This window comes from Vipera berus, assembly GCF_964194415.1.
Source record: "Vipera berus genome assembly, chromosome: 5".
In the NCBI taxonomy this organism is placed as follows: Eukaryota; Metazoa; Chordata; class Lepidosauria; order Squamata; family Viperidae; genus Vipera; species Vipera berus.
The window spans coordinates 91708484-91733529 of record NC_138207.1 but is presented as its reverse complement, the minus strand read 5'-3'; the positions used below and the strand labels follow the sequence as shown (position 1 = coordinate 91733529).

The 25046-nt window shown below is 43.5% G+C and overlaps 1 protein-coding gene across 6 annotated transcripts in view; it reads left to right on the top strand.

Annotated features, from left to right (window-relative positions):
- Positions 1 to 1212: 1212 nt before the first annotated feature.
- FBXL15 (F-box and leucine rich repeat protein 15) overlaps positions 1213 to 25046 on the top strand; it is a 33636-nt gene continuing 9802 nt past the window's right edge. For all 6 annotated transcript variants that reach the window (XR_014026621.1, XR_014026622.1, XM_081329247.1 and 3 more), the window contains exons 1-3: positions 1213 to 1262; positions 1824 to 1983; positions 17085 to 17587. Coding sequence is in view for 4 of the 6 variants with exons in the window: in XM_081329247.1 (XP_081185373.1) it covers positions 1237 to 1262; positions 1824 to 1983; positions 17085 to 17587 (689 nt within the window). In the remaining 2 variants the exon portion in view is untranslated. The remainder of the gene's footprint in view (positions 1263 to 1823; positions 1984 to 17084; positions 17588 to 25046) is intronic.

Below are 25046 nucleotides of genomic sequence, written 5' to 3'. Positions count from 1 at the left end.
AGGATAAAACACTCAGACACAAACTGAGCAATGTAATTTATGCAGTACAATGCAGTGAGACGTGCAGATCTGTACATTGGAGAAACAAAACAACCACTTCACAAATGAATGGCACAACATAGAACAAACCCATTATGACAAGATTCAGCAGTCCATCTGCATTTGAAAGACCATGGCCACTCTTTTGAAGACTGCAAAGTCCATATTCTGGACAGAGAGGACCACTAGTTTGAAAGAGAGGTAAAAGAGGCCATCTGTTAAAACTGAACAGCCCTCTTTCAACAGAGGGGGAGGGATACGACACCAAGTATCTCCTGACTACAACACAGTCCTTTTAGCAGTTCCTAAAAGATTCCCCACCCATTTGCACACTGATTCAGGTGACCCTGAGGGTACAGATAAACCTCCAAGGGGCCTCCAGCCTCAAAGTGCAAACAACCAGATGACTACAAGAAATATAAATCCTTCCATTACCCAACATTTAGTCAGAACTGAGGATGCTTCTTGAACTAGAAGCGAAATGACTTCAAGAAAAAGAAAGTCCAAACGTCTCCAGTCTGTTATTGTGACAGTTGCATGGCACATTGCACATATTGAAACACATTTTTGTAATTCGATGGTTTCATATGCTGTCATGTAGCAACGAATGAATGAACCTTTATTGTACCATGGTTGTACTTTGACAATAAAGGTTCATTCGTTAACAAACCCACAAAATCAGAAGGATCTGAGTTTTGAACCCACATTCTGCCTACATAGTGATCCACAATTATATAGTGTGTTCTGTGCTAGTATACACGTTTAATATTTGGTGGTGGTTTCAAGCGGATTCCAGGTAGCAATCAAGAGAACTTGTTTCCAATGCTCCATTTTATTCGGATTTTGGCTTCATTCCACGGTCTTTGATCCAATACTGACCGATCTTTTCAGCGACTCAAAGCCCGTCCTTCTCTCAAGGCCACAACACTAGCCGCTGTCCGCATTTGTAATCGTTTTCTTGATTCCCAGCTGGGCGTCGTATTTCGAAGCTCAATCTGAGTTCTGAGTTACGGGCAATTCCGCATGTTGTTTTCCTTAATCCCAACTGGTTTCATACTTTGCTATGAGCGTCTTATCTTTCTTTCACAGGTCCCACACGTATCTCTACGATCTTCTGCTCGTTCCCGTTTCCGCCCTCTGCCAACGTAATTTCCGCGGAAGGTGCGGTGTCGGTGGTTGTGGCGGCGGTGGCGGAAGATGGCTGCTCTTTCGGCATCGCCTAGGTTCGCGAATGAATAATCGGGAGGGCTGGGCTGGACAGCTGGAGGTTGGGTGAGGGCGGTGGCGATGTCGTTTTGTCGGGCCCCGCCGCTTGTTTGGCGCTAAACGGGACTGGGCTCTGCGCCAACGGCGGCTTCCAGGTTCTTTCTGTGGCTTGTTCCGCCGTTGGTCCCTGAATACGGGCTCGATTGGAATCCCTGCCGCTTTGGATGGAGGCGCAGAGTGTGGTTTTGCTTGGTTTGGCCGCTCCGCGGACGAAGCCACGTTTGGGGAGGGGTGCCGCTTGGTCGCCTCTCCTGCGCCACCGGAGAAAAGATTGATTTGAGGCTGGGCTTGAGGGCATTTACCTTTTGTCCTGCAGAGGATTCGTTGGATTTAATGCCTGTGAAAAAGGGAAAGACTGAGCGTAACAGTAGCTCCGAGAGCGGACTGCACGCTTTTATTGCTTAATTTTCGGTGCTTAAAAGATCGAAAGACTTTACTGATATTTTGAAAAGAGGGTAACCTCCACTCTATCTTTGGTATAAACAACTTTCTTGCTTGCTTTTGCTTTTTTATTCCAGAAAACATTTCTTGGATTTGCCTTGGGAAGACATCTTATTACCTCGTATTCTTTCACATCTTCCTCTGAGACAGCTCTTGAGCCTGCAAAGAGTCAGCAAGTGTTTCCAGAATCTAATCCAGCTTTACCTTACCAACATGCGCAGTTTTGATTCTAGTCAGGTATTAGAAATATAATAAGTCTTCTCATTCAGATCTCTATAGAGTGCATAAGGTTAGAGGTCAAATTATAATGAACTCTCAAATTTCAGATAGGTGGTTTTCAGATTAATGTCAGAAATAACAACAAAATGAGATATAATTTACTTGCTGAATTAACATCTTTGGTTGCTGAGCCTTTTAAAATTTAGTGGTGATTTTATTAGAAAAATAAAAGCGCAGATGCAAATTGAGTGACTTTGATAAGAAAAATAAATCAGATGGTCTTTGTTTCTGTTGATTTTTTTAGTTGAAACAGCTTGAAAATAAAATAATAAATATCTTAACCTTAATAGAGATTAGACATCTCTTATTTCCTCAAGTTATTTTTAACATTTATATATGTGTGTGTGTATATGTATATGTATGTATATATATACAGTATGTATGTATGTGTATATGTGTGTGTGTGTATAAATGTACATGTATGCATACATCTATACACACATGGATACATACATACACATTTTTATATATTTATTGCAGGTAGTCCTCAATTTACGACTACAATGAGCCCCAAATTTCTGTTGCTAAGCGAGACAGTTAAGTGAATTTTGCCCCATTTTATGACTTTTCTTGCCATAGATAAGTGAATCAGTGCAGTTGTTAAGTTAGTAACACTGTTGTCAAGTTAATCTGGCTTCCCCATTGACTTTGAAGTTTTGCTACATGATCATGGGGATGCTGCAGTGGTCATGTGAAAAACTGTCATAAATCACTCTACAGTGCAATTTTACCTTTGAACTGTCAGCAATGAATTGTAAGTTGAAGACTACATATTTTTATATAAATATTTAATTTTATAGATATTGTTGTTGTTAGTTGCGAAGTCGTGTCCGACCCATCGCGACCCTATGGACAATGTTCCTCCAGGCCTTCCTGTCCTCTACCATCTTCTGGAGTCCATCTAGGCTCACACATACTGCTTCAGTGACTCCATCCAGCCACCTCATTCTCTGTCGTCCCCTTCTTCTATTGCCCTCAATCTTTCCCAGCATTAGGCTCTTCTCCAGTGAGTCCTTCCTTCTCATTAAGTGGCCAAAGTATTTGAGTTTTAGCTTCAGGATCTGGCCTTCTAAAGAGCAGTCAGGGTTGATCTCCTCTAGGACTGACCGGTTTGATCGCCTTGCAGTCCAAGGGACTCGCAGGAGTCTTCTCCAGCACCATAGTTCAAAGGCCTCAATTCTTTGGCGCTCAGCCTTTCTGATGGTCCAACTTTCACTGCCATACATTGCAACTGGGAAGACCATAGCCTTGACTATACGCACTTTTGTTGGCAGGGTGATGTCTCTGCTTTTTAGTGTGCTGTCTAGATTTGCCATGGCTTTCCTCCCCAGGAGCAAGCGTCTTTTAATTTCTTGGCTACAGTCCCCATCTGCAGTGATCTTGGAGCCCAGGAAAATAAAATCTGTCACTACCTCCATTTCTTCCCCATCTATTTGCCAGGAGTTGAGAGGGCCGGATGCCATGATCTTGGTTTTCTTAATGTTTAGTTTCAACCCAAGTTTTGCACTCTCCTTCTTCACCTGCAACAAGAGGCTCTTGTTGTGACTCAGGGCCAGCCTGTGGTTTCGGCAGCCGGCTCAGATGTGTCGGATGACTCAGATGAGGGGGAGGAGGACCGTGTGGGAGACGAACCGGTTGATGATGGCGTGGAGGCTTGGCAGAGTTCCCAGCCGGGGCCCTCTTCTCAGCTGCGTGAGCCCGATAGTGCGGAAGATGATGACCCACAGCTGGCCCTGTTCAAGGACGCCCGACGCAGGAGGCAGTCGAGCAGGAACAAACAAAGAAAGAATGTGGGACTCCTCGGGAGGAGGCACAGGGAGACCACGCCCTGAGCTCTCTATAAAAGGAGTGTTTGGGGAGGGGCTGGTTGCTGAAAGCAACTTTTCCGCTTGAGAAGACAAGCTCTAGTGTTTTTGTTAACTGCGTAATAAATCTTGGCGGATGCCTTTTAGCCTTGGACGCTCTCCAGTCTCTTCTTTCTAAATAGGGGTTTGCCTTTACAAGGCCAGAGGAGGGCTGGTTCAGAACAGTTTGCTTTCAGCCACCCACCCCTTATTACTACGATGGAGCAGCTTCTTGCCGAGAATGCCCAGCTCACCCAGCAACTCACTTTGCTGGCAGCTCAGGTGGCACAACTGCAAGCTCAGGTACATGCTGCACCCCCACCCAGGAGGAAATGTCAGATAGCTATGCCGGATAAATTTGCTGGTAAACCAGAACTGTTTCCTGCCTTCCTGGGACAATGCCAGCTTTATATCAGCGTGAGAGCAGCTGATTTCCCCACTGACCGAGATAAGGTGGGATTCATGTTGAGCCTTCTGTCGGGAGATGCAGCTCGTTGGGGCACGCCTCTGTTGGCACAGCCTAGCCCTTTGTTGGATAACTTTGGGGGGTTTTGTGACCATATGCGCCTCATGTACGAGGACCCGATTAAGGCGCAGACTGCCACCCGACGCCTGAAAGCTTTGAGGCAGGGTCAGCGCCCTCTACAGGCCTATATCAGCGATTTCCGGCTGCTTAGCCAGGATTCCGCCTGGAATGAGGCTGCGCTCGTGGATGCCTTTCAGGATGGCTTGTCAGAGGAGATGTTGGATGAGCTGGCCCGCGTGGACATTCCCTCAGACCTGAATGGGCTGATCCATCTTTGTCTGCGGATCGATGCCCGGCTGCAGCAGCGTAAGAGTCGCCGTGCCACCCCACAGACCCCTGCCGCCCCTGTTGTGCGTGAGCCCCCAGTCCAGAGGGAGGAGCCAATGGAGCTGGGTGCCGCCAGGTCCCGTCTATCGGTGACGGAAATGGACAGACGACGATCGGAGGGGTTGTGTTTTTACTGTGGGGACCCTGGACATTTGGCTGCTTCTTGCCCGAAGAAGCGTCTGCCCCGAGAAAGTCCCCTGCTTTGCTATCGGGAAACGGCCCGAGCCCGATCTAGACGGTGTGAAAGATCGGGCGACCCACAACGACCACGCCGAGCGACGCCGTTCCGACGGTGCCTGTGAACCTCCACGGCATTTGATTCTGGAGGCACGACTGATCCTTCCTGGCAAGCCAGAGGGGATTCCGGTCCATGCCTTAATTGACTCTGGGGCTACCACTAACTTTATGGATTCGGCCTTTGTGGCCAAATGGGCTGTTCCCCAGTGTCCAGTGGATCCGCCCATGCTTGTGGAGACCATCGATGGTCGAGTGCTCCTGTCCGGGCCTATTACGGCCGCCACGCAACCCGTGTGTATGGCCATCAGTACCCATGTGGAGGCCATTCAGTTTTACGTCACTTCGGATCTGCACTTCCCCGTGGTCTTGGGACTGGCGTGGCTCCGGGCGCATGATCCACAGATCTATTGGTCTCAGAACTTGGTCACCTTCCCAAGTTTGCAGTGCGTGGACCACACCCGCCATATCTGTGCCGGCCAGGTGGAGGGTTCCTCAGGGGTTTCCTTGCCTCCCGAACTGTCCGACTTTGCTGATGTGTTCAGCGAGTCAGAGGCGGACCAATTACCCCCGCACAGGCCCTATGACTGTTCCATTGATCTAGTCCCTGATGCGCCTCTCCCAGTGGGGCGTTTGTACTCCATGTTGGAGCCCGAGTTGGCTGCATTGCGGGACTTCCTGACAAAGAATTTGGCTCGTGGTTTCATCCGGCCCTCGTCCTCGCCAGTGTCTGCGCCCGTGCTCTTCGTCAAAAAGAAGTCGGGCGAGTTACGGCTTTGCTGTGACTACCGGAAACTCAACGCCATCACGGTGCGTAACCGCTACCCGCTGCCCCTCATCCCCGAGCTCTTGGACCGATTCCGGGAGGCTAAGATCTTCACGAAACTGGACCTGCGTGGAGCTTACAACCTCGTCAGGGTTCGGCCGGGTGATGAGTGGAAGACGGCGTTTGGTACTCGCTATGGACATTTCGAGTACACGGTGATGCCGTTTGGCCTGACCAACGCCCCCGCTGTGTTTCAGCATTTTATGAACGATATCTTTCGGGATCTGTTGGACCAGTTTGTCGTGATTTACCTGGACGACATCCTGATTTACTCCCCGTCGCGTGAAGCGCATCATCAGCATCTCCGTCAGGTCCTGCAGCGCCTCCGGGAACATCGGCTGTTTGCCAAGTTGGAGAAGTGCCAGTTCTACCAGGTGACCATCGATTTCCTGGGTCACCGCATTTCTCCTGAGGGCATCGCCATGGAGCCGAGTAAAGTCGAGTCGTTGCAGAGTTGGCAACCCCCGCGTCGCGTGAAGGACGTTCAGCGACTCCTTGGATTTGCCAACTACTATCGGACATTCATCCCTGGCTTTGCTGCCTTGACAGCCCCCCTCACCCGGCTCCTGCAGAAGAAGACTCGGTTCCAGTGGAACGCCCCCGAACAACAGGCGTTCCAGGCTTTGAAGGACGCCTTCATGAAGGAGCCCATCTTGAAACATCCCGACCCGCAACGGCCGTTTGTCGTGGAGGCGGACGCCTCCGACATTGCCATTGGGGCCGTGTTACTCCAGGCAACGACGCCCAGCGGTACCCTTTTCCCTTGCGCGTATCACTCTCGGAAATTGAACCCCTCGGAGCGCAACTATACCATCTGGGAGAAGGAGCTGCTGGCCATCAAGGCGGCGTTCGAGGCTTGGAGGCATCATCTGGAGGGGGCGCGGCATCAGATCGAGGTCCGGACGGACCACAAGAATCTGGAAAGCCTGCAGACCGCTCGGAATTTGAATCAACGCCAGATCCGGTGGTCCCTCTTCTTTGCGAGGTTTGACTTCCGGGTGCGGTACATACCAAGCGGGCACAACCAGAGAGCGGATGCTCTGTCCAGAAAGCCCGAATACACCCGAGCGGAAGACAAGCTTCCGCCCAGGACAGTGATCCCCGTCGAGTCTTTTGCTGCGGTGCGGGAGCCGGTGGATATACGGGCTCGGATCCGGGAGGCGCAGCAGCAGGAGGCGTGGGTGGCTCAGCGGAAGGAAGAGGTGGGGCCAGATTCGCCTTGGTCGGTCGCGGATGGACTCCTGTATTATCGTGACCGGCTCTATGTTCCAGGAGGGCCACTCAGGGGACTCGTCCTCAGCCAGTGTCATGATAACCCGGCTGCGGGGCATTTTGGCCTGTTCAAGACTCTGAACCTGGTCTCCCGTACCTTCTGGTGGCCCCGAGTCCGACACGATGTCCAGTCTTATGTCACCTCCTGCATTCCTTGCAGGCAGGCCAAGTCAGCGACAGGGGCCCCGCCTGGTTTACTGCAGCCCTTGCCAACACCCAAGAGACCCTGGGGGGCTGTGTCCATGGACTTTCTGACGGATCTACCCCCATCCTCCGGCTTCACGACAGTGTTTGTGGTGGTGGACATGTTGACCAAGATGGCGCACTTCATCCCCTGTCGCGGCTTACCGTCAGCTCGCGCCACTAGTCGCATGTTCATCCAACAGGTGTTCCGGCTGCACGGCCTTCCCGATAGAGTCGTCTCCGATAGGGGGGCCCAGTTTACAGCCCGCTTTTGGCAGGAGTTGATGCGGGCGTTGGACATTAAGGTTTGCCTCTCGTCCGCGCATCATCCTCAGACCGACGGGGGTACCGAGAAGGTCATCGGCATCTTAGAGCAGTATCTGCGCTGCTACGTTAACCTGCAGCAGGACAATTGGGTGGACTATTTGGCCATAGCCGAGTTTGCCTTTAACAACTCGCAGCACACCTCCACGCAGATGACACCGTTCTTGGCCAACGTGGGTTATCACCCCCGGTTTTTCCCCCTTTCTCCCGTGGACTCATCGGAGCCGGCAGCGAACGAATTTATGGCGGAGTTACAGGCGATCCATCGGTTGGTGCGACGGCAGCTGGAGAAGGCCAAGGCCGACTACAAGAGGTTCGCCGATCGGTCGAGAAGGGATACGCCTCCACTATCGGTGGGGGATCGGGTCTGGCTGTCCACCAGGAACCTACCATCCACTCGGCCGGCGAGGAAGCTGGACCACCGTTACCTTGGACCGTTCCCAGTCGAGGCCGTCATCAATCCGGTCGCCTATCGTTTAACTCTGCCACGTTCCCTGCGCGTGCACCCCGTCTTCCATCGGTCCTTGTTGGTCCCCGAACAACCGGCCTGTCCACTTCGCCAAGCGGAACCTCCCCCATCAGGAACTCGTGATGGAGGCAGCACCCCCGAGTACGAGGTCGCCAGCATCAGGGATTCCCGCTGGCTGAAAGGTCGCTTCCAGTACCTGATCGAGTGGAAAGGGTACGGGCCGGAGGACTTCACATGGGAAGACGCGACCGCCGTTCATGCCCCTGCGTTGGTGACTGCGTTTCACGAACCGTTCCCATCCCGACCGCATCCGGATCGGCAGACCCGGGGGAAGGGCCCTGCGGTGCGGGATAGTGTTGTGACTCAGGGCCAGCCTGTGGTTTCGGCAGCCGGCTCAGATGTGTCGGATGACTCAGATGAGGGGGAGGAGGACCGTGTGGGAGACGAACCGGTTGATGATGGCGTGGAGGCTTGGCAGAGTTCCCAGCCGGGGCCCTCTTCTCAGCTGCGTGAGCCCGATAGTGCGGAAGATGATGACCCACAGCTGGCCCTGTTCAAGGACGCCCGACGCAGGAGGCAGTCGAGCAGGAACAAACAAAGAAAGAATGTGGGACTCCTCGGGAGGAGGCACAGGGAGACCACGCCCTGAGCTCTCTATAAAAGGAGTGTTTGGGGAGGGGCTGGTTGCTGAAAGCAACTTTTCCGCTTGAGAAGACAAGCTCTAGTGTTTTTGTTAACTGCGTAATAAATCTTGGCGGATGCCTTTTAGCCTTGGACGCTCTCCAGTCTCTTCTTTCTAAATAGGGGTTTGCCTTTACAAGGCCAGAGGAGGGCTGGTTCAGAACAGCTCTTTAGTTCTTCTTCACTTTCTGCCATTAGAGTGGTATCATCTGCATATCTTAGGTTGTTGATGTTTCTTCCGGCAATCTTAATTCCAACTTTTGATTCATCTAGCCCTGCCTTTCTCATGATGTGCTCTGCATATAAGTTAAATAGGCAAGGCGACAGTATACAGCCTTGCCGGACTCCTTTCCCAATTTTGAACCAATCAGTGGTTCCGTGTCCAGTTCTCACTGTTGCTTCTTGACCCGCATATAGATTTCTCAAGAGACAAATAAGATGGTCTGGTATGCCCATCTCTTTAAGGACTTGCCAGAGTTTGTTATGATCCACACAATCAAAGGCTTTAGCATAGTCAGTGAAGCAGAAGTAGATGTTTTTCTGGAACTCTCTAGCTTTCTCCATGATCCAGCGTATGTTAGCAATTTGATCTCTAGTTCCTCTGCCTCTTCGAAATCCTGCCTGTACTTCTGGTAGTTCTCGATCCACATACTGCTGGAGTCTAGCTTGTAGAATTTTAAGCATAACTTTACTAGCATGAGAAATGAGTGCAATGGTGCGATAGTTTGAACATTCTTTGGCACTGCCTTTCTTTGGAATTGGAATGTAAACTGATCTTTTCCAATCCTGTGGCCACTGTTGAGTTTTCCAAATTTGCTGGCAAATTGAGTGTAGCACTTTTACTGCATCGTCTTTTAAGATTTTGAATAGCTCAGCTGGAATACTGTCACCTCCACTAGCTTTGTTGTTGCTCAGCTTTTCTAAGGCCCACTTCACTTCACATTCTAGGATGTCTGGCTCGAGGTCAGTGACCACCTCATTGTGATTATCAGGGACGTTAAGCTCATTCTTGTATAGTTCTTCTGTGTAATTTTGCCACCTCTTCTTAATCTCTTCTGCCTCTGTTAGGTCCCTGCCATTTTGGTCCTTTATCATGCCCATTTTTGCATGAAACGTTCCTTTCATCTCTCCAATTTTCTTGAAAAGATCTCTGGTCCTCCCTATTCTATTGTTTTCTTCTATTTCTTTGCATTGTTCATTTAAGAAGGCATTCTTATCTCTTCTAGCTATTCTTTGGAATTCTGCATTTAATTGGGCGTATCTTTCTTTTTCTCCCTTGCCTTTCGCTTCCCTCCTTTCCTCAGCTATTTGCAAAGCTTCCTCAGACAGCCATTTTGCTTTCTTGCATTTCTTTTTCTTTGGGATGGTTTTGGTTGCTACCTGTTGTACAATGTCGCGAACCTCTGTCCATAGTTCTTCAGGCACTCTGTCTATCAGATCTAATTCCTTAAATCTATTCGTCACCTCTACTGTATATTCAACAGGGATATGATTTAATTCATACCTGACTGGCCTAGCGCTTTTCCCTACTTTCTTTAATTTAAGCCTAAACTTTGCAACAAGAAGCTCATGGTCTGAGCCACAGTCAGCTCCTGGTCTTGTTTTTACTGACTGTATAGAGCTTCTCCATCTTTGGCTGCAGAGCATATAGTCAATCTGATTTCTGTGTTGACCGTCTGGTGATGTCCATGTGTAAAGCCGTCTCTTGGGTTGTTGGAAAAGAGTGTTTGCTATGACCATCGTATTCTCTTGACAAAATTCTATCAGCCTGTGCCCTGCTTCATTTTGTACTCCAAGGCCAAACTTGCCTGTTATTCCCGTTATCTTTTGGCTTCCTACTTTAGCATTCCAATCCCCCATGATGATAAGGACATCATTTTTGGGTGTTAGTTCTATAAGGTGCTGTAGGGCTTCATAGAACCGGTCAATTTCATCCTCTTCAGCACTGGTGGTTGGGGCATAGACTTGGACTACTGTGATATTGAATGGTTTGCCTTGGATTCGAACTGAGATCATTCTGTCATTTTGAGGATTGTATCCCAGTACTGCTTTTCCTATTTTTTTATTGACTATGAAGGCTACTCCATTTCTTCTGAGGGATTCTTGCCCGCAGTAGTATACCTGATGGTCATCTGAATTAAATTCACCCATTCCTGTCCATTTTAGTTCGCTGATACCTAAGATGTCAATGTTTAGTCTTGTCATCTCTTGTTTGACCACGTCCAGCTTTCCTTGATTCATGGATCTTACATTCCAGGTTCCTATGGAGAAAAAATCTTTACAGCATCGGACTTTCCTTTCACCACCAGACATATCCACAGCTGAGCGTCCTTTCGGCTTTGGCCCAGTCGCTTCATTCTTTCTGGCGCTACTAGTACTAGTCCTCTGCTCTTCCCCAGTAGCATATTGGACGCCTTCCGACCTGAGGGGCTCATCTTCCAGCATCATATCGTTTTGCCTTTTAGTACTGTCCATAGGGTTTTCATGGCAAAGATACTGGAGTGGTTTGCCATTTCCTTCTCCAGTGGATCACGTTTTGTCAGAACTCTCTGCTATGACCTTTCCGTCTTGGGTGGCCCTGCACGGCATAGCTCATAGCTTCATTGAATTACGCAAGCCCCTTCGCCACGACAAGGCAGTAATCCATGAAGGGGTTTATAGATATATGCATTAGTAAATTTACATAATTTTTATAATTTGCATATATTTTCTGCATAAATGTGATTAAGTTTTAAATAAAACAACTAACACCAATACAGAATAAAGAAAATATAAGAATTAGAGAAATAAAAATAGACAAGTGCAAAAAGGAAAGATAAAAAATAGAAGCTTCTGATTTCTTGCAGCAGTTAAAGTATGATTACAAAATTATCTAGGTTTACAAAAAAGCTCACTTTTTTCTATTATCCCATATTTTATAATCATCAAAATCCCAAGTCATAAATATATTTTTCCATTTCATGATCTTTTTTCTGATAAAGGAAGTTAATTTTAGCCATCTCTGCAAGTTTCATCATCCTTACCAATCCTTCCTCCATGTGGTTAACGTTAAATCTTTCCACTTTTGATCTCATTATAAATGCCATATGTAAAGATAAAGCTTCATGACATTATTTATTAGATTATAATCCCACCTTTAACTTAAACATTCATAATACTCCTTCCTCTACTATTTTCCGCACAGCAACATCCTTGTGAAGTAAGTTGGGCTGATAGAGAATGACTGGTCCAAAGTTACCTAGCCAGTTTTTCATGTCTAACCCTAAACCTAACCCTAAGGCAGGACTAGAACTCATTGTCTCCTGGTTTCTAGGCCAGCACCTTTACCACATTTATCATACATTCTTAGTGAAGATGTTTTTGCAGCACATATATTCGCTGCATGGAGTGCCTAAGCACATCATCTCAGATTGGGGGGTCCTGTACACTGCTAGATTCTGGAAGGAGTTTGTAAAGATGATTGGATCCTCTCAGGGGCTCTCTTCTGCTTTCCATCCGAGTATGAATGAATCTACGGAACTTGCCATGGGGTCAACTTTGTAATCAGTGTCAGAGAACCCTTGCTCTTCATCCAGTGAGGTTGGAGTTCCCCCCATTTGGGTGAGGTGTCAAACTTCATGACCTTGGTGCTTTTCAGCGCTGACTCCTTTGCACGAGGCTGTGGCTTGGTGGCTTTCCTGCCTGTTGCCTGTTCTCCCTCCTTTGCTGGGTTCTTGTTCTGCACTCAGCTGTTTGGTGGTCCTCCTTCCCACATTTGAAACAGGCAGTGGAACGTACTGGCTGAGCTTAGAGTTCTGGCTGCCTCTCTTCCTCTCTGGGGATTATTTCTCCCAAGCCCTGCTGGATCGGTACTTATGAGCTTGGTCGATTTCATCTTCCTGTACGACATACACGACTTGTGGAGCCATAGGGAGGCCCCTCATGATACAGGCATTGTACAGGTGTTATTGAGGCCATCCTTGAAGCAGCTCAGAAGGATGTTCTCTGGCCAATTGAGTCAGCATACCAGGTCCCGAAACTGCTTGGTGTCCTCGGTGGCACCCCTGCCTCACTGTTTAATGTGATCTTGGGCTTTGTGGTCTGCCAATGGGTCTTCGAAACACCATCTTAGAGCTGTTATGAAGTGGTTGAATTTTCATAGCGAGAAAGAAAGCCTGACCCTCATGGGTGGAAATAGGTATGGTAAATGAGGAGGTGGTAGTGGAAGGAAGGGGGTGGGGTTAGGATTGGATGCTGGGAAGGCCAGGAGAGAACTGAATCGCTGAGGCTTTGAGGCAGAATTGGAAAGAAGTGCTGGGAGTTTGGGTTGTGCTGAAGGAAAAGGGGAGCGATCCCTAAATTAGACCCTTTCTAGTCAAGGGACAGTATAAAAGCTGAAACCACATTCACTGCTCACTTAGACTAAATGGCTTTGGTGCAATAACAGTATCTTTTACCTTGTTTGTACCATGCAAAACTCTGGAGTTCCTGTGTTCAGCCCTGCCTTCCAACCTGGTCATCCAGCGGGCCTGCTGGCTGTCACTCGACCTGCGATGGCCCCTCCCCTTCCCCTCTGCGCCTCTGCCTGCAAAATAAGACACACCTGAAAATAAGCCCTAATGGGTCTTTTGGACCAAAAATAAATATAAGACCCGGGCTTATTTTCAGGAAAACACGGGTAACAGACAGTAGAGAGAAAGCAGAGCTGCATATTGCTAAGCACATTTGATTTGTGCTTAGATTGTAAGCCGCCCTGAGTCTTTGGAGAAGGGCGGGATATAAATGGGATTAAAATAAAAAATAAATAAATAAATAATTCATTCTTTGCATCAGTCTTCACACAAAAAGAAACTATAGCTCAACCTAACAAAAACATAACTAAAAGACAGACTAGAAATAAAAATTAAAATAAGCAAGAAAATGGTAAGAAAATACCTGTCTGACCTTGATGAATCACTTGGACCTGATGAATTACATCTCAGAGTTCTGAAGGAGCTGGCCATTGTATCATATCTTTAAAAATTCTTGGAACACTGGCAGAAGATTGGAAAAAGCTGATGTTCCCATCTTCCAAAAAACAAAAAACAAAAACAAAAACCCAGGAAAGTACAGACCAATCAGCCTAACATCAATGCCTGGGAAGATACTGGAATAAATAATCAAAAAATAGATCTGTGAACATCTAGAAACAAATAAAGTTATAACTACAAATAAAGTTATAACTACAAGTTAGTATGGGTTTGTTAAAAACAGATCATGCCAAACCAATCTTACTTCATTCTTTGACAAAGTGACTAAATTAGTAGACCAGCAAAATGCTGTGGCCACAGTATACTTAGACTTCAATAAGGCATTTGACAAAGTAGACCACAACCTGCTGCTTACTAAGCTAGAAAAAGGTGGGATAGACAGCATCACCACCATAAGAATTTGTAAGTGGCTGACAAACCATACTCAACAAGTAGTCCTTAATGGTACTATATCCACATGGAGGGAAGTAAGCAGTGGGGTACCACAAAGTTCTATCTTAGGCCCAGTACTCTTCAATATCTTCATCAATGACTTAGATCAGGGCTTTTCAACTTTTTCACAGATTGTACCACTTTTAGGACATGACAATATTTGAGTACCACCAGTGCTTAGCAAGGTGTTAAAAACTTTTACTGATTAGATTCATTTGTTTTTATAGAAATGGCTAGTTTATAATATGGAAAAGTAAAACGTTGTGGTTCAATGTTAATGCTTCCTTCTACTGCAACAGAGGAAGTATGTTCTTTTTCCTTTCTCCCCCTCACTTTCCACCCTTTTTCCTCCCCACTGTGTCCTACTATTTGCTTTTGTATTCTATAATCTAATAAAATATTACAAACTGTAGAAAAAAATAAAAAGTACCAGTTTTAATTTCTTCGGTGGCTGTTCCTTTGCTGAATCCTCCCCTTTGCACTGACAAATGTATGATGAATTTATCCATGTTTATTAATATGCACCACTACCAGCTAGTTCAGGAGTCTTCAAGCTTGGCACTTTTAAGACCTGTGGACTTCAACTCCCAGAATTCCTCAGTCCTCATGGCTGGTTGAGGAATTCTGGGAGTTGAAGTCCACAGGTCTTAAAGTTGCTAGGTGTGTAAACCCCTGAGCTAGCTGGTTGGCCCTTCTTAGTTCTCCTTCCACAGTGTAATAAGAATGCACCTCCCCCCAATCCCTTCCCTGTACCCTTAAAAGACACAGGAATCAAGTGCAAAGCAAGAAAATAAAGAAACACAAACACTGGGGTTTTTTTCTCTTTAAGCTGCCTCAGGTGTGTCACTGTCACAATGTTGCAACCCAGACAGAAAGCTCTGGCAATTGTGAAAAGCTTTAGCTTTAAATTAAGACAGTTTAACTTCAAAGAAAGCTTTCTAAAAGCCACAGACAGATTCAATTAAAGGGGGTAAAGGGATTAAACTTTTCCTGTTGTCTTTTTTCCCCTTCCCCCACCCAAACCATGTTCTTTTATAGCCTTTCCTCTCTTTCCCCCACCCCACTTTTTCTTCAGTTCACCTCCAGCTCCGAGCACCAATCAGCTGGAGCTGTGCCAGCTCCTGGGGCTTCTGCCAAGCCCAGACAGTCATGCAACTGCAGCTGCCTCTCCCTCAGGCTTGGCTTGCTTCAACTAATTTCCCTCCCCTGCTACACTTGGCTAGCAACCACATACCACCTGCCACATGGCAAAGTACCACAGGTGGTATGTGTACTACTGGTTGAAAAGCTCTGACTTAGATGCGGAAATAGAAGGGGAACTCATCAAATTTGCAGATGACACTAAGCTGGTAGGAATAACCAACACCCTAGAAGACAAGCTCAGGATCCAGAAAGATCTTGACAGACTTGAACAATGGGTCCTATCCAACAAAATGAAATTTAATGTGTTGAAAAGCAAGGTTTTACACCTGGGCAAGAAAAACCAAAGGTACAAGTACAGATTAGGTGAAACGTGGCTCAAAAACTAACTGGGAGAGGGACCTTGGCATCCTAGTGGATGGTTACTTAAACATAAGTAAACAGTGTGTGGCAGCAGCCCAAAAGCTAATACAATCCTTGGTTGTATAAGCAAAGGCAGAGAATCAAAATCACATTAAGTATTAGTACCACTTTATAAAGCCTTAGTAAGGTCACAACTGGAATACTGCATCCAGTTGTGGTCACTGCATTTCAAAAAAGATGTTGAGACTTTGGAAAAGTACAAAGAAGAGAAACTAAGATGATTAAAGGCCTGGAGAGCAAAATACCTGAAGGACGGTTGCAGGATTTGAGTTTGGATAGTCTAGAGAAAAGAAGGACTGGGGTGACATGATAGCAGTATTCCAGTATTTGAGACAGTGCTATAAAGAGGAGGAGGTCAGTTTATTTTCCAAAGCATCAGAGGGCAGGACAAGAAACAATGGATGGAAACTAATCAAGGAGAGAAGCAACCTGGAATTAAGGAGAAACTTCCTAACAGTGAGAACAATTAATCAGTAGAACAGTTTATCTTCAGACATTGTGGGTGCTTCATCACTAGAGGTTTTTAAAAGATACTGGACAATCACTTGCCTGAAATGATATAGGATCTCCTGAGCATGGGGCTAGATTAGAAGACCTCCAAGGTCCCTTCCAGCTCTATTCTGATTCTGATTCTTGAGGAAGAAAATAATGAAACTTTGATAGGTTTGTTGTTACAGAAATGGCTAGTTTATACTATTATGTAAAAATAAAAATTTGAGGTTTGATGTTATCTCATTCTACTGTACCGAAGGAAGTTGGATGTAAACGTCTTTTCTTTTTTTTACCCCCCTTTTCTTCCCTTTTCCCACCCCTATCTTTCCTATATTCTTTTGTATTTTTGTATTTTATATTATAAATTAATAATAAAAATAACAATAGAAAGCAGAGTGGCAAACAAAAAATAATCCCATTATAATTGGAAGTGTTGAACTTTAAACTGAGTGGTCAGCCTTCCATTTTGAAATATAAGTTTATTTTCATGAAAGTTAATAGAAATTTCTCTTCCATGTGCTTTCATTTAACAATTTATTAAATGGCTGCATATCGTTTGTCTACTGTAGCTTCTTAGTCACTTTTAATGTCATACTGTCAAATAAAGTGGTTGCAAATGTTGGTTTTTGTTTCCATATTGTTTCTATCCCAAGTCTTTTATGACTTAATTTATCATTGATAAAGTCAGGATAACAGTTGTTTCATTTTTTGTTTTGTTCTATTTTTCTGAAATAGTCTTTATTTAACAATATCTTTGACATAGTTTTGTAATGCTGAGATGATTTTGATTTATTCCTTTTTTCTTATATTGTTACACAAGGAATGCAAAAGACATATAGTATAGAATATAATGGTGTGTTTTCTTGCCTACAAATAGGTTGGATCTCATATCCCAAAAGCTGCATTCTGTATCCTATTAAGAGACAATAAAGTGCTGCAGCAACTAGCCTTGCAAAACTGTTCTGACTGGTTATCTGACAAGGAACTGCTTCCTGTAATTGGTCAAAACCATCAGTTGCAACAGATTGAACTAAATGGCTGCATACAGCTGAGCCGCCATGCTTTGGTGGCCATCTCTTTGGGCTGCCCCAATTTGCGTCAGCTTTCTCTGGCCCATTGTGAGTGGGTGGATGGACTTTCCTTGCGGAGCCTCGCTGATCACTGTAAAGAGCTTGAATCTCTAGATCTTACAGCCTGCCGGCAACTGAAAGATGAAGCCATTTGCTATCTTGCTCAGAGATGCAACAAATTAAAATCACTTTCGCTGGCTGTTAATGCAAATGTTGGTGATATGGCCATAGAAGAAATTGCCAAAGCCTGTTCTGATCTGGAGCATTTGGACCTCACAGGCTGCCTACGAGTTAAGAACAACTCTATTAGGTAATTTGTGCATATGTAGAGTAAAAATATTTTTCTTTTGTTTGCAGTACATTTATGTTTCAATTTTTCTTCAGGGGCCTCAGGATGGCAGACAAGATTTGTCCTCTCAACAGTCTAATGAGGTGGGTTAGGCCGGTAGATTGTTATGGTATCCTGGCTGAATGAAAATGGAGACTTGATCTTTTTAGTTTTAGGCTGACCTGTGATAGATGGCCACTATAAGGAAGCAGTCTGAATATTTTATAGTGACAGAACTTCTCCTGACTCTGTGGCCAGAATTTGGTTCTGGTGCCAATTTTTGGTATTACTGTGGTGTTCAGTTATTTTAAGAGTAATGTTAATGGTTTAAACTGTGGAACAGACTTAAATCACTTTTATATTTGTCTAATTATCTAACAAGTTAATGTTTTTAGAACAGACTAAAACCTATTTTATATGTTTAACCATATAAAACTCGGGGAAGGTTTTTCTCCTTTTGACAGGAACATAGCATCTAGAAAATAAGTAGACCCTTTCCTGGTTTAGCAACCAAATTCCACTACAATGACTTAGAGAAAGACTGCGAAGATCATGGGTTCCTGCCTGCCATTCATTCAGATAAAGTTATCTCATACAGCTATTCCAGTATTACTCTGGCATTCATTGTAAATTTGGTTGTAAATGGCCCATATTGGTCAGAAAATGATTTTTTATTACTTTTTTGTACAAATTTTATTGATTTTCTAATATTTACATTCACATATTTGAAAAGCAACGTGGTGACTGAGTAGTAGTAATTCAATTACATACAGATATCATTAGTACAGATTTCAGATTGCTACTATAAACATTTCTTCTTTTTCCCTTCATATATACTGTCTATTTGTAAATTAAAAGACAAGTTTTATCTTATCAATCACATAGAAAATAATTTTCTTACATATATCCATAGTTTTTAGTTTACACCAATTCTAGTTGTTTTAACATAAAATCTTTTAGACAATCAATGACCTAATAGATTTTTCAGTTTTAAATTCCACTAACATTTAGATTTAACGTTTGATATTTATCATTTCCAAGATTTTTAATATACTCCCAATTCATCTATCACCATTCCTCACAAAATCTAATATTCAAAATACACATCCTGTCTACTTAACTTCTCTCCCTCTATGTCAACAAATTAAGGATACAATATGATATCCTTCCTTTTTGCTAGTTTTCAGGGTTTTTTAAGTAGTAATCAAAATTTCTTTTTATTTCAGTATTTAATACTTCCCCTCTCTTCTTCTTTGTATCTGCTATCTCTTGCTTAAACCAATAATTTTTGTGTTTAACGTTCCATATAGACCTATTTATTACTTTCAACAATACGTTTTAGCTTAACTACATTATTCACCTTCACATGACCTTTATGCACAAATCAATATTCAAATTAGCTATTAGTATTTATACTGCTAAATTTTAATGACCAAAATTTTTTCTTTATCTCAGTTCATAACAAAGTCTTGTGTTTAACATACACCTCTTTATCTATTTAAGTACATTCTGTTTTAGATTTCAATAAGATGGTCGAAACTCCATTCTTCTTGAGTCCTATTCTGGCTTTTTTCCTTTGCCAAATCATCTTCCATGTCCTTGTTTTTGGGTCATCGAACCAGTCTCCTTGTAATATGTATATTAACTGATATTGGCAAAACCATCTGGTCACTATTTTTTTGAGAGGACTTGTAGATCTAGTGGGTCGTCTCTTTATTCTTCCATATTGAGGTAGTTGTTCTGAATTGTTTATCTTCTCATCCAACTTTTCTTTTTCTAGATCCTCTATTTCCTTCTGAGTTGTATAGGAAACCTTTTCCTTTTTCCAAGTTGTCGATGTCTTTTCTGGATTTTCAAATGTCAATGTTTGTTGAATAGTAGATTCTTCTGACATAGTATTTGAATGTTTCTTTTTTCTATTGTATTTTGTATAGATGGTTCTTTAGTTGTAGTCAAAGTTTGGGCTTTCATATCTGGGCTGTCTTCTTGTTCCTTCCCATAGCCTCTTAGTATTTCATTGGTTGTGGTAAGAATTTGAATTAGTGTTTTGAACATAGAGAGAATTTGTTGATCTTCATCCATGAGGAAATTTTGTTCCTGGTCTTGCATATTGGTATTTTAGACTAAAGCCTTTACACTTAGAAAATCCAAAAGAGTGAAAAAGTTTTTTTTTCTAGGTAGGGAACACAGAGCCTTTCACAGCTGTCGTTTCAAAATTCTCAAGGTTATGTATATTATCTGTTTCCCTGGGCAGTCAGCCAGGCCCCTTTTAAAGTTTCCCCATTGAGTCTCAAACGTTATTTTAATCTTTTCAGTTTTTCTTTTTGTTATAAGGAAAAACCCAGATTTCCAACAGAAGTAGATAATGAAAAATAAAAAATAAAAAATCTTTCAGTCTGCATGCTTTGAGAAGTAAAGTTCCAATTGGGATTCAGTTACTTTTTCAATGATTAAAATGCCCCTGGGTATTTAGTTGCTGCTTTTTCTGGAGGGAGGGCTAAAATCCCCCTTCCCTCACCACAGGGGGGAGAATGCTTAGCAGCTTAAGGAGCTGAAGAAAATAATTAGGGTGTAAAAGAGGTAGATCTCACCCAGTCTCTTCCACGCTGCTTTAAGAGTTGCCTGGTGGAAAATGTGACTTCAGCTGTTTACAGCCTAGGGACGAGCCATAATGGCCGGTCCTTTTGTCTGCCAGTTTGGAGGGATTGCCATGTCTAACGGAAGAGTTGCGGCTCTCCTGTGATCCAGTGAGTGCCCCTCCTTGCTGGTCGCCTCTTTGGGGCGACTTTCGGCCCTTTTCAGCCCCCCCCCCAGTGATGCGAAACTGGATGGGGGAGAGAGAGAGAGAGCAAGTCTCCCAGCCGTCCATAGCGGCTGGGTGACAAACCAGAAGCCTGATTTTTTTTATTACTGTCATGTTTGCAAATGGTTGTTTTAACAGTAGTAAACATGATGTAATTACTAGAAATGATTTTTGTCATTTTTGATTAATTATACAAAAGGATTATTTTCTGGATAGGTTTTTGAGAAGGAATATGATAATCTGATGTAAGGTTGTTTGGCTGTTATCATAATTTTTAAACTAAGAATATGCAATTTTGGTTGGACCATGGTCTATATTAATGTTTATGTGATGAACTAGGTGCTGCACTGTAGAAAATTAGTAAGGCCATGAAAACATTTAAACTTAAAAATCTTAGTGTAATACTAAATATTATGTTAATTACTTTTGTATAGTTAAGCAATTTTACTCATCATACATAGACCTATTTGCTTATTATATATGTTGTTCAAGGAAACTCCCTCCCCCATATCTTTCTAACAAACGTATTGTAGATTTCTAGTTTTCTGCAACTACTAAGCAGAGATTTGCGAGTATATTCACTGAAGAAGCCCAACCCTGGTGGGAAACCTTTTTGATCAGCAATCTCTATTCTTATGATTACCATGCGATACTGTAAAAATAATTATCTGCATTTTCCAAATTTGGAATTGTTGTAATTCTTGCATTCCTCCTCTTTCTCCTTGCTTCTTGCAAGAACCAGTTTGATAGAGTGTTAAGGCTGGAAGTGGCAGACCTTGAGTTCTAATTTCTCCTTAGGCCTCAAACCAGTTTAGATAATCTTGGAAAAGTCGCTCACTCTCAACCATAAGAAGCAGGCAAGGGCAAACCATTTTTGACATCTTGCAAAAAAACCCCTATAGGGACTTGTGTAAGCAGGTGCCAGGAGTCTGCACTGACTTAAAGAGACAAAAATAAAATAAAATAAGCCAACTGCAGAAGAATTAATCAGTTTAGAGGTATACAAAGATCCACTTTATAAATCGAAGAAATAATGCATCTCTTTCCCTGAAACTTATTCTTGCTTAGGAAATCTATAAGGGTAGTAGGTATTATTATCTTCCATGCACATCACATAAGCTTGCAGATATAAAGAAAGGAAAGGAATTTTATTATTAAAATGAATATTGAAATCCAGAGTCAACAACAATAATAATAATAATAATAATAATAATGTGTATTTAGTCCAGTAGATTTGTAGTAATATACATGCTGTATGTATATGTGTGTATGTATATACATGTATATGTATGTATACACACACACACACACACACACACACACACACATTCAAGAATTTCATATATATATTTGGTGTTTAATGTTTGATTCAGTTCCAGTAGCAGCCTTGTCATTTGCTGAGTGGAATATAGCAGAGTTTCTCCTACAACTATTCTTCTACATTAGAAGTTTGCACTCATTTAACCGAACTTAAGGAATTTGCCTTATTTCTATACCAAGCTTGTACCTAAAGGATATTTGCATCCTGGAGAAAATAGTCTTAATTTATGAAGATGAAAATCAGATCAGTGATAAGTAATTAGCAAAAGTCTACTTTGTAATAAGAATACTGATTAAAATCAAGGTTTCTATCAAATAAAAAATCTTATGACATGACAAATAAGATCTATTTTTAAAATATTACATTAAGAATAGTCCAAACTTTAGATCTGATGGGTATGCAGAATTAATATCCATAACATATTAATTCTGTGTCAGACTTGTTTTCCAAGTTTTCCAAGGGGTCGGTCCTCTCTACCCTCCTGTTCAACATCTACATGAAACCGCTGGGCGAGCTCATTCGTGGTTTCGGGGTGGGGTATCACCAGTACGCTGATGATACCCAACTTTTTCTTTCCACCCCGAACCAACCCAGTGATGCACTCAACGTGATGTCCCATTGCCTGGAGGTGGTCCGGGTTTGGATGGGGAGAAACAGGCTTCGTCTCAATCCTGCCAAGACTGAGTGGCTGTACATACCGGCATCTCGGGTTAGCCAGGTTGTTCCATCATTAATGATGGGGGGTGAGGTGTTACCCCCCCCCCCCCCGTTGATAGGGCTCGCAATTTGGGCGTCCTCTTGGATTCACGGCTCAATTTTTTATTAAAGAGTTTTACAAAAAAACAAGATTTTACAATATATCCCCAAATCCCCCCCACCCCAAACCCGCCTACTTCCCCCCCTACTTCCCAGAGTTAAATACAGGATTATAGTTATAATAATCATATTCTAAATAAAAATTATGCATAATATAAGTAAAGGTAAAGGTTCCCCCACATGCGTGCTAGTCGTTTCCAACTCTAGGGGCCGGTGCTCATCTCCATTTCAAAGCCTAAGAGCCAGCGCTTGTCCGAAGACGTCTCCGTGGTCATGTGGCTGGCATGACTAGACGCCAAAGGCGCATGGAACGCTGTTACCTTCCCACCGTAGTGGTCCCTATTTTTCTACTTGCATTTTTACGTGCTTTCGAACTGCTAGGTTGGCAGAAGCTGGGACGAGTAACAGGCGCTCACTCTGTTACGCGGCACTCGGGATTTGACCCGCCAAACTGCTGACCTTCTGATCGACAAGCTCAGCGTCCTAACCCACTGAGCCACCGCGTCCCTACATGCATAATATACAATTAACCAAATTCATAATGTGCTTTAACTCCCCTTTAACATAACTACCTACAAAGTACCAATAACAATATCCCACTAAAATCTACTCATAAGCTAAATGGAACTTTTTAGTCCCATATTTGTTCTGAATATAATCTAGCCATCTCCTCCAAACTGAAATATATCTTTTCTGTGAATGATCTTTCAAGTAAGCAGAAATCTTAGACATTTCTGCAAGATTCAAAACTTTAAACACCCATTCTTCTATAGTAGGCAAACTATCCTTCTTCCAATATTGTCCCACCAGTAACCGTGCTGCTGTTATCATATTCAACATCAAATTAGTTTCTTTAACATCACAATCTACAACAATACCCAATAAAAACAATTGCGGAGAAAACTTTATCTTTCTCTTAAAAATCTTTTGAATGTTCCATCAACTTTTAATCCAAAAAGCTTTTATATTTCTACAAGTCCACCACATATGAAAATAGGTGGCTTCTAAACTACCACATCTCCAACATTTAGACTGTAAATTAGGATACATGTTAGACAACTTCTTGGGATCCAGATGCCATCTATAAAACATTTTATAAAAATTTTCTCTTAAGTTTTGAACCTGAATAAATTTAACATTTCTGACCCAAATTATCTCCCAAGTGTCCAACGAAATTGGTTCCTGAATATTTTGTGCCCACTTTATAATACATTCTTGAAATTCACGGCTCAATTTTGAAGACCATATAGGAGCCGTGACCAGGGGGGCTTTTGCCCAGGTTCGCCTGGTGCGCTAGTTGCAGTCCTATCTGGACCGAGATGCCCTACGCACAGTCACCCATGCGCTCATGACCTCCCGGTTAGACTACTGCAACGCTCTCTACATGGGGCTGCCCTTGAGGACCACTCGGAGGCTTGAACTGGTGCAGAATGCGGCCGCGCGAGTTGTTATGGGAGTTTCCCGATACTCCCGTGTAACACCTCTTCTCCGTGAGCTGCATTGGCTTCCGGTTGCCCTCCGGGTGAGATTCAAGGTGCTGGTAATGACCTATAAAGGCCTAAATGGCTTGGGTCCGGGATATCTAAGGGAACACCTGCTGGCGGCATCAACTTCCCATCGTCCTGTGCGCTCCCACAGGGAGGGCCTTCTCAGGGTACTGCCGGTTAAGGAACGCTGGCGGGTTATTCCCAGGGGAAGGGCGTTCTCTGTGGGCGCGCCGGCCCTATGGAACCAACTTCCCACAGAACTCAGGACTGCCCCCGACCTTCGCTCATTTCGCCGGGACTTGAAAACCTGGTTCTTCGAGCTGTTTGGCCCAGACTGAGGGGTTTTAATTTAATTTAATTTAATTTGGGTTTTAGTTTAACTTCAGGGATTGTAATTTAATTAATAGTTTTAATTGATTGTAATTTTGTATACTATGTATTTTAATTTTCCCTGTAAACCGCCCTGATTCCTAGGGGAATAGGGCGGTATATAAATTTAAATAATAATAATAATTATTATTATTTTTGACCCTGAGGCATATTCCCATAAAGTAGTCTGCCCTTTTAAAGAATGGATTATGTATGATTTCCAGTAAAAAAGCATAAAGTATCCTGGTAGCTATTGTATATAGTGCAACTCCATATACTTTGTAGGATAGGCAACACTTAGGCAGATAAAAAGCTGTCAGAAAAGGGAAACCAGACTTCAAATTTTCCTTCTGTAATAAATAATCTTTGAAAATTGTTCAGCTTTACCAGTATAACATTGCTACTAAGTACAGTATAGACAAATGATTTGACCTCATTGCTCTCAGAGTGTAATATTCACAGTAAATGTATTATTTGTGTTCCATTTATATTTTCTCTACTGCACATGAATTGTCCATTGAAGTTCTATACCCATTTAATCAGAGAAACTTAGATTTCTGAATTTTGTTTTAGTAACAGTTTATAAGCCCCCAATAGATGTTCTGAATTTTGTATTACACGTCTTGCAAATTCAGTCAAATATAA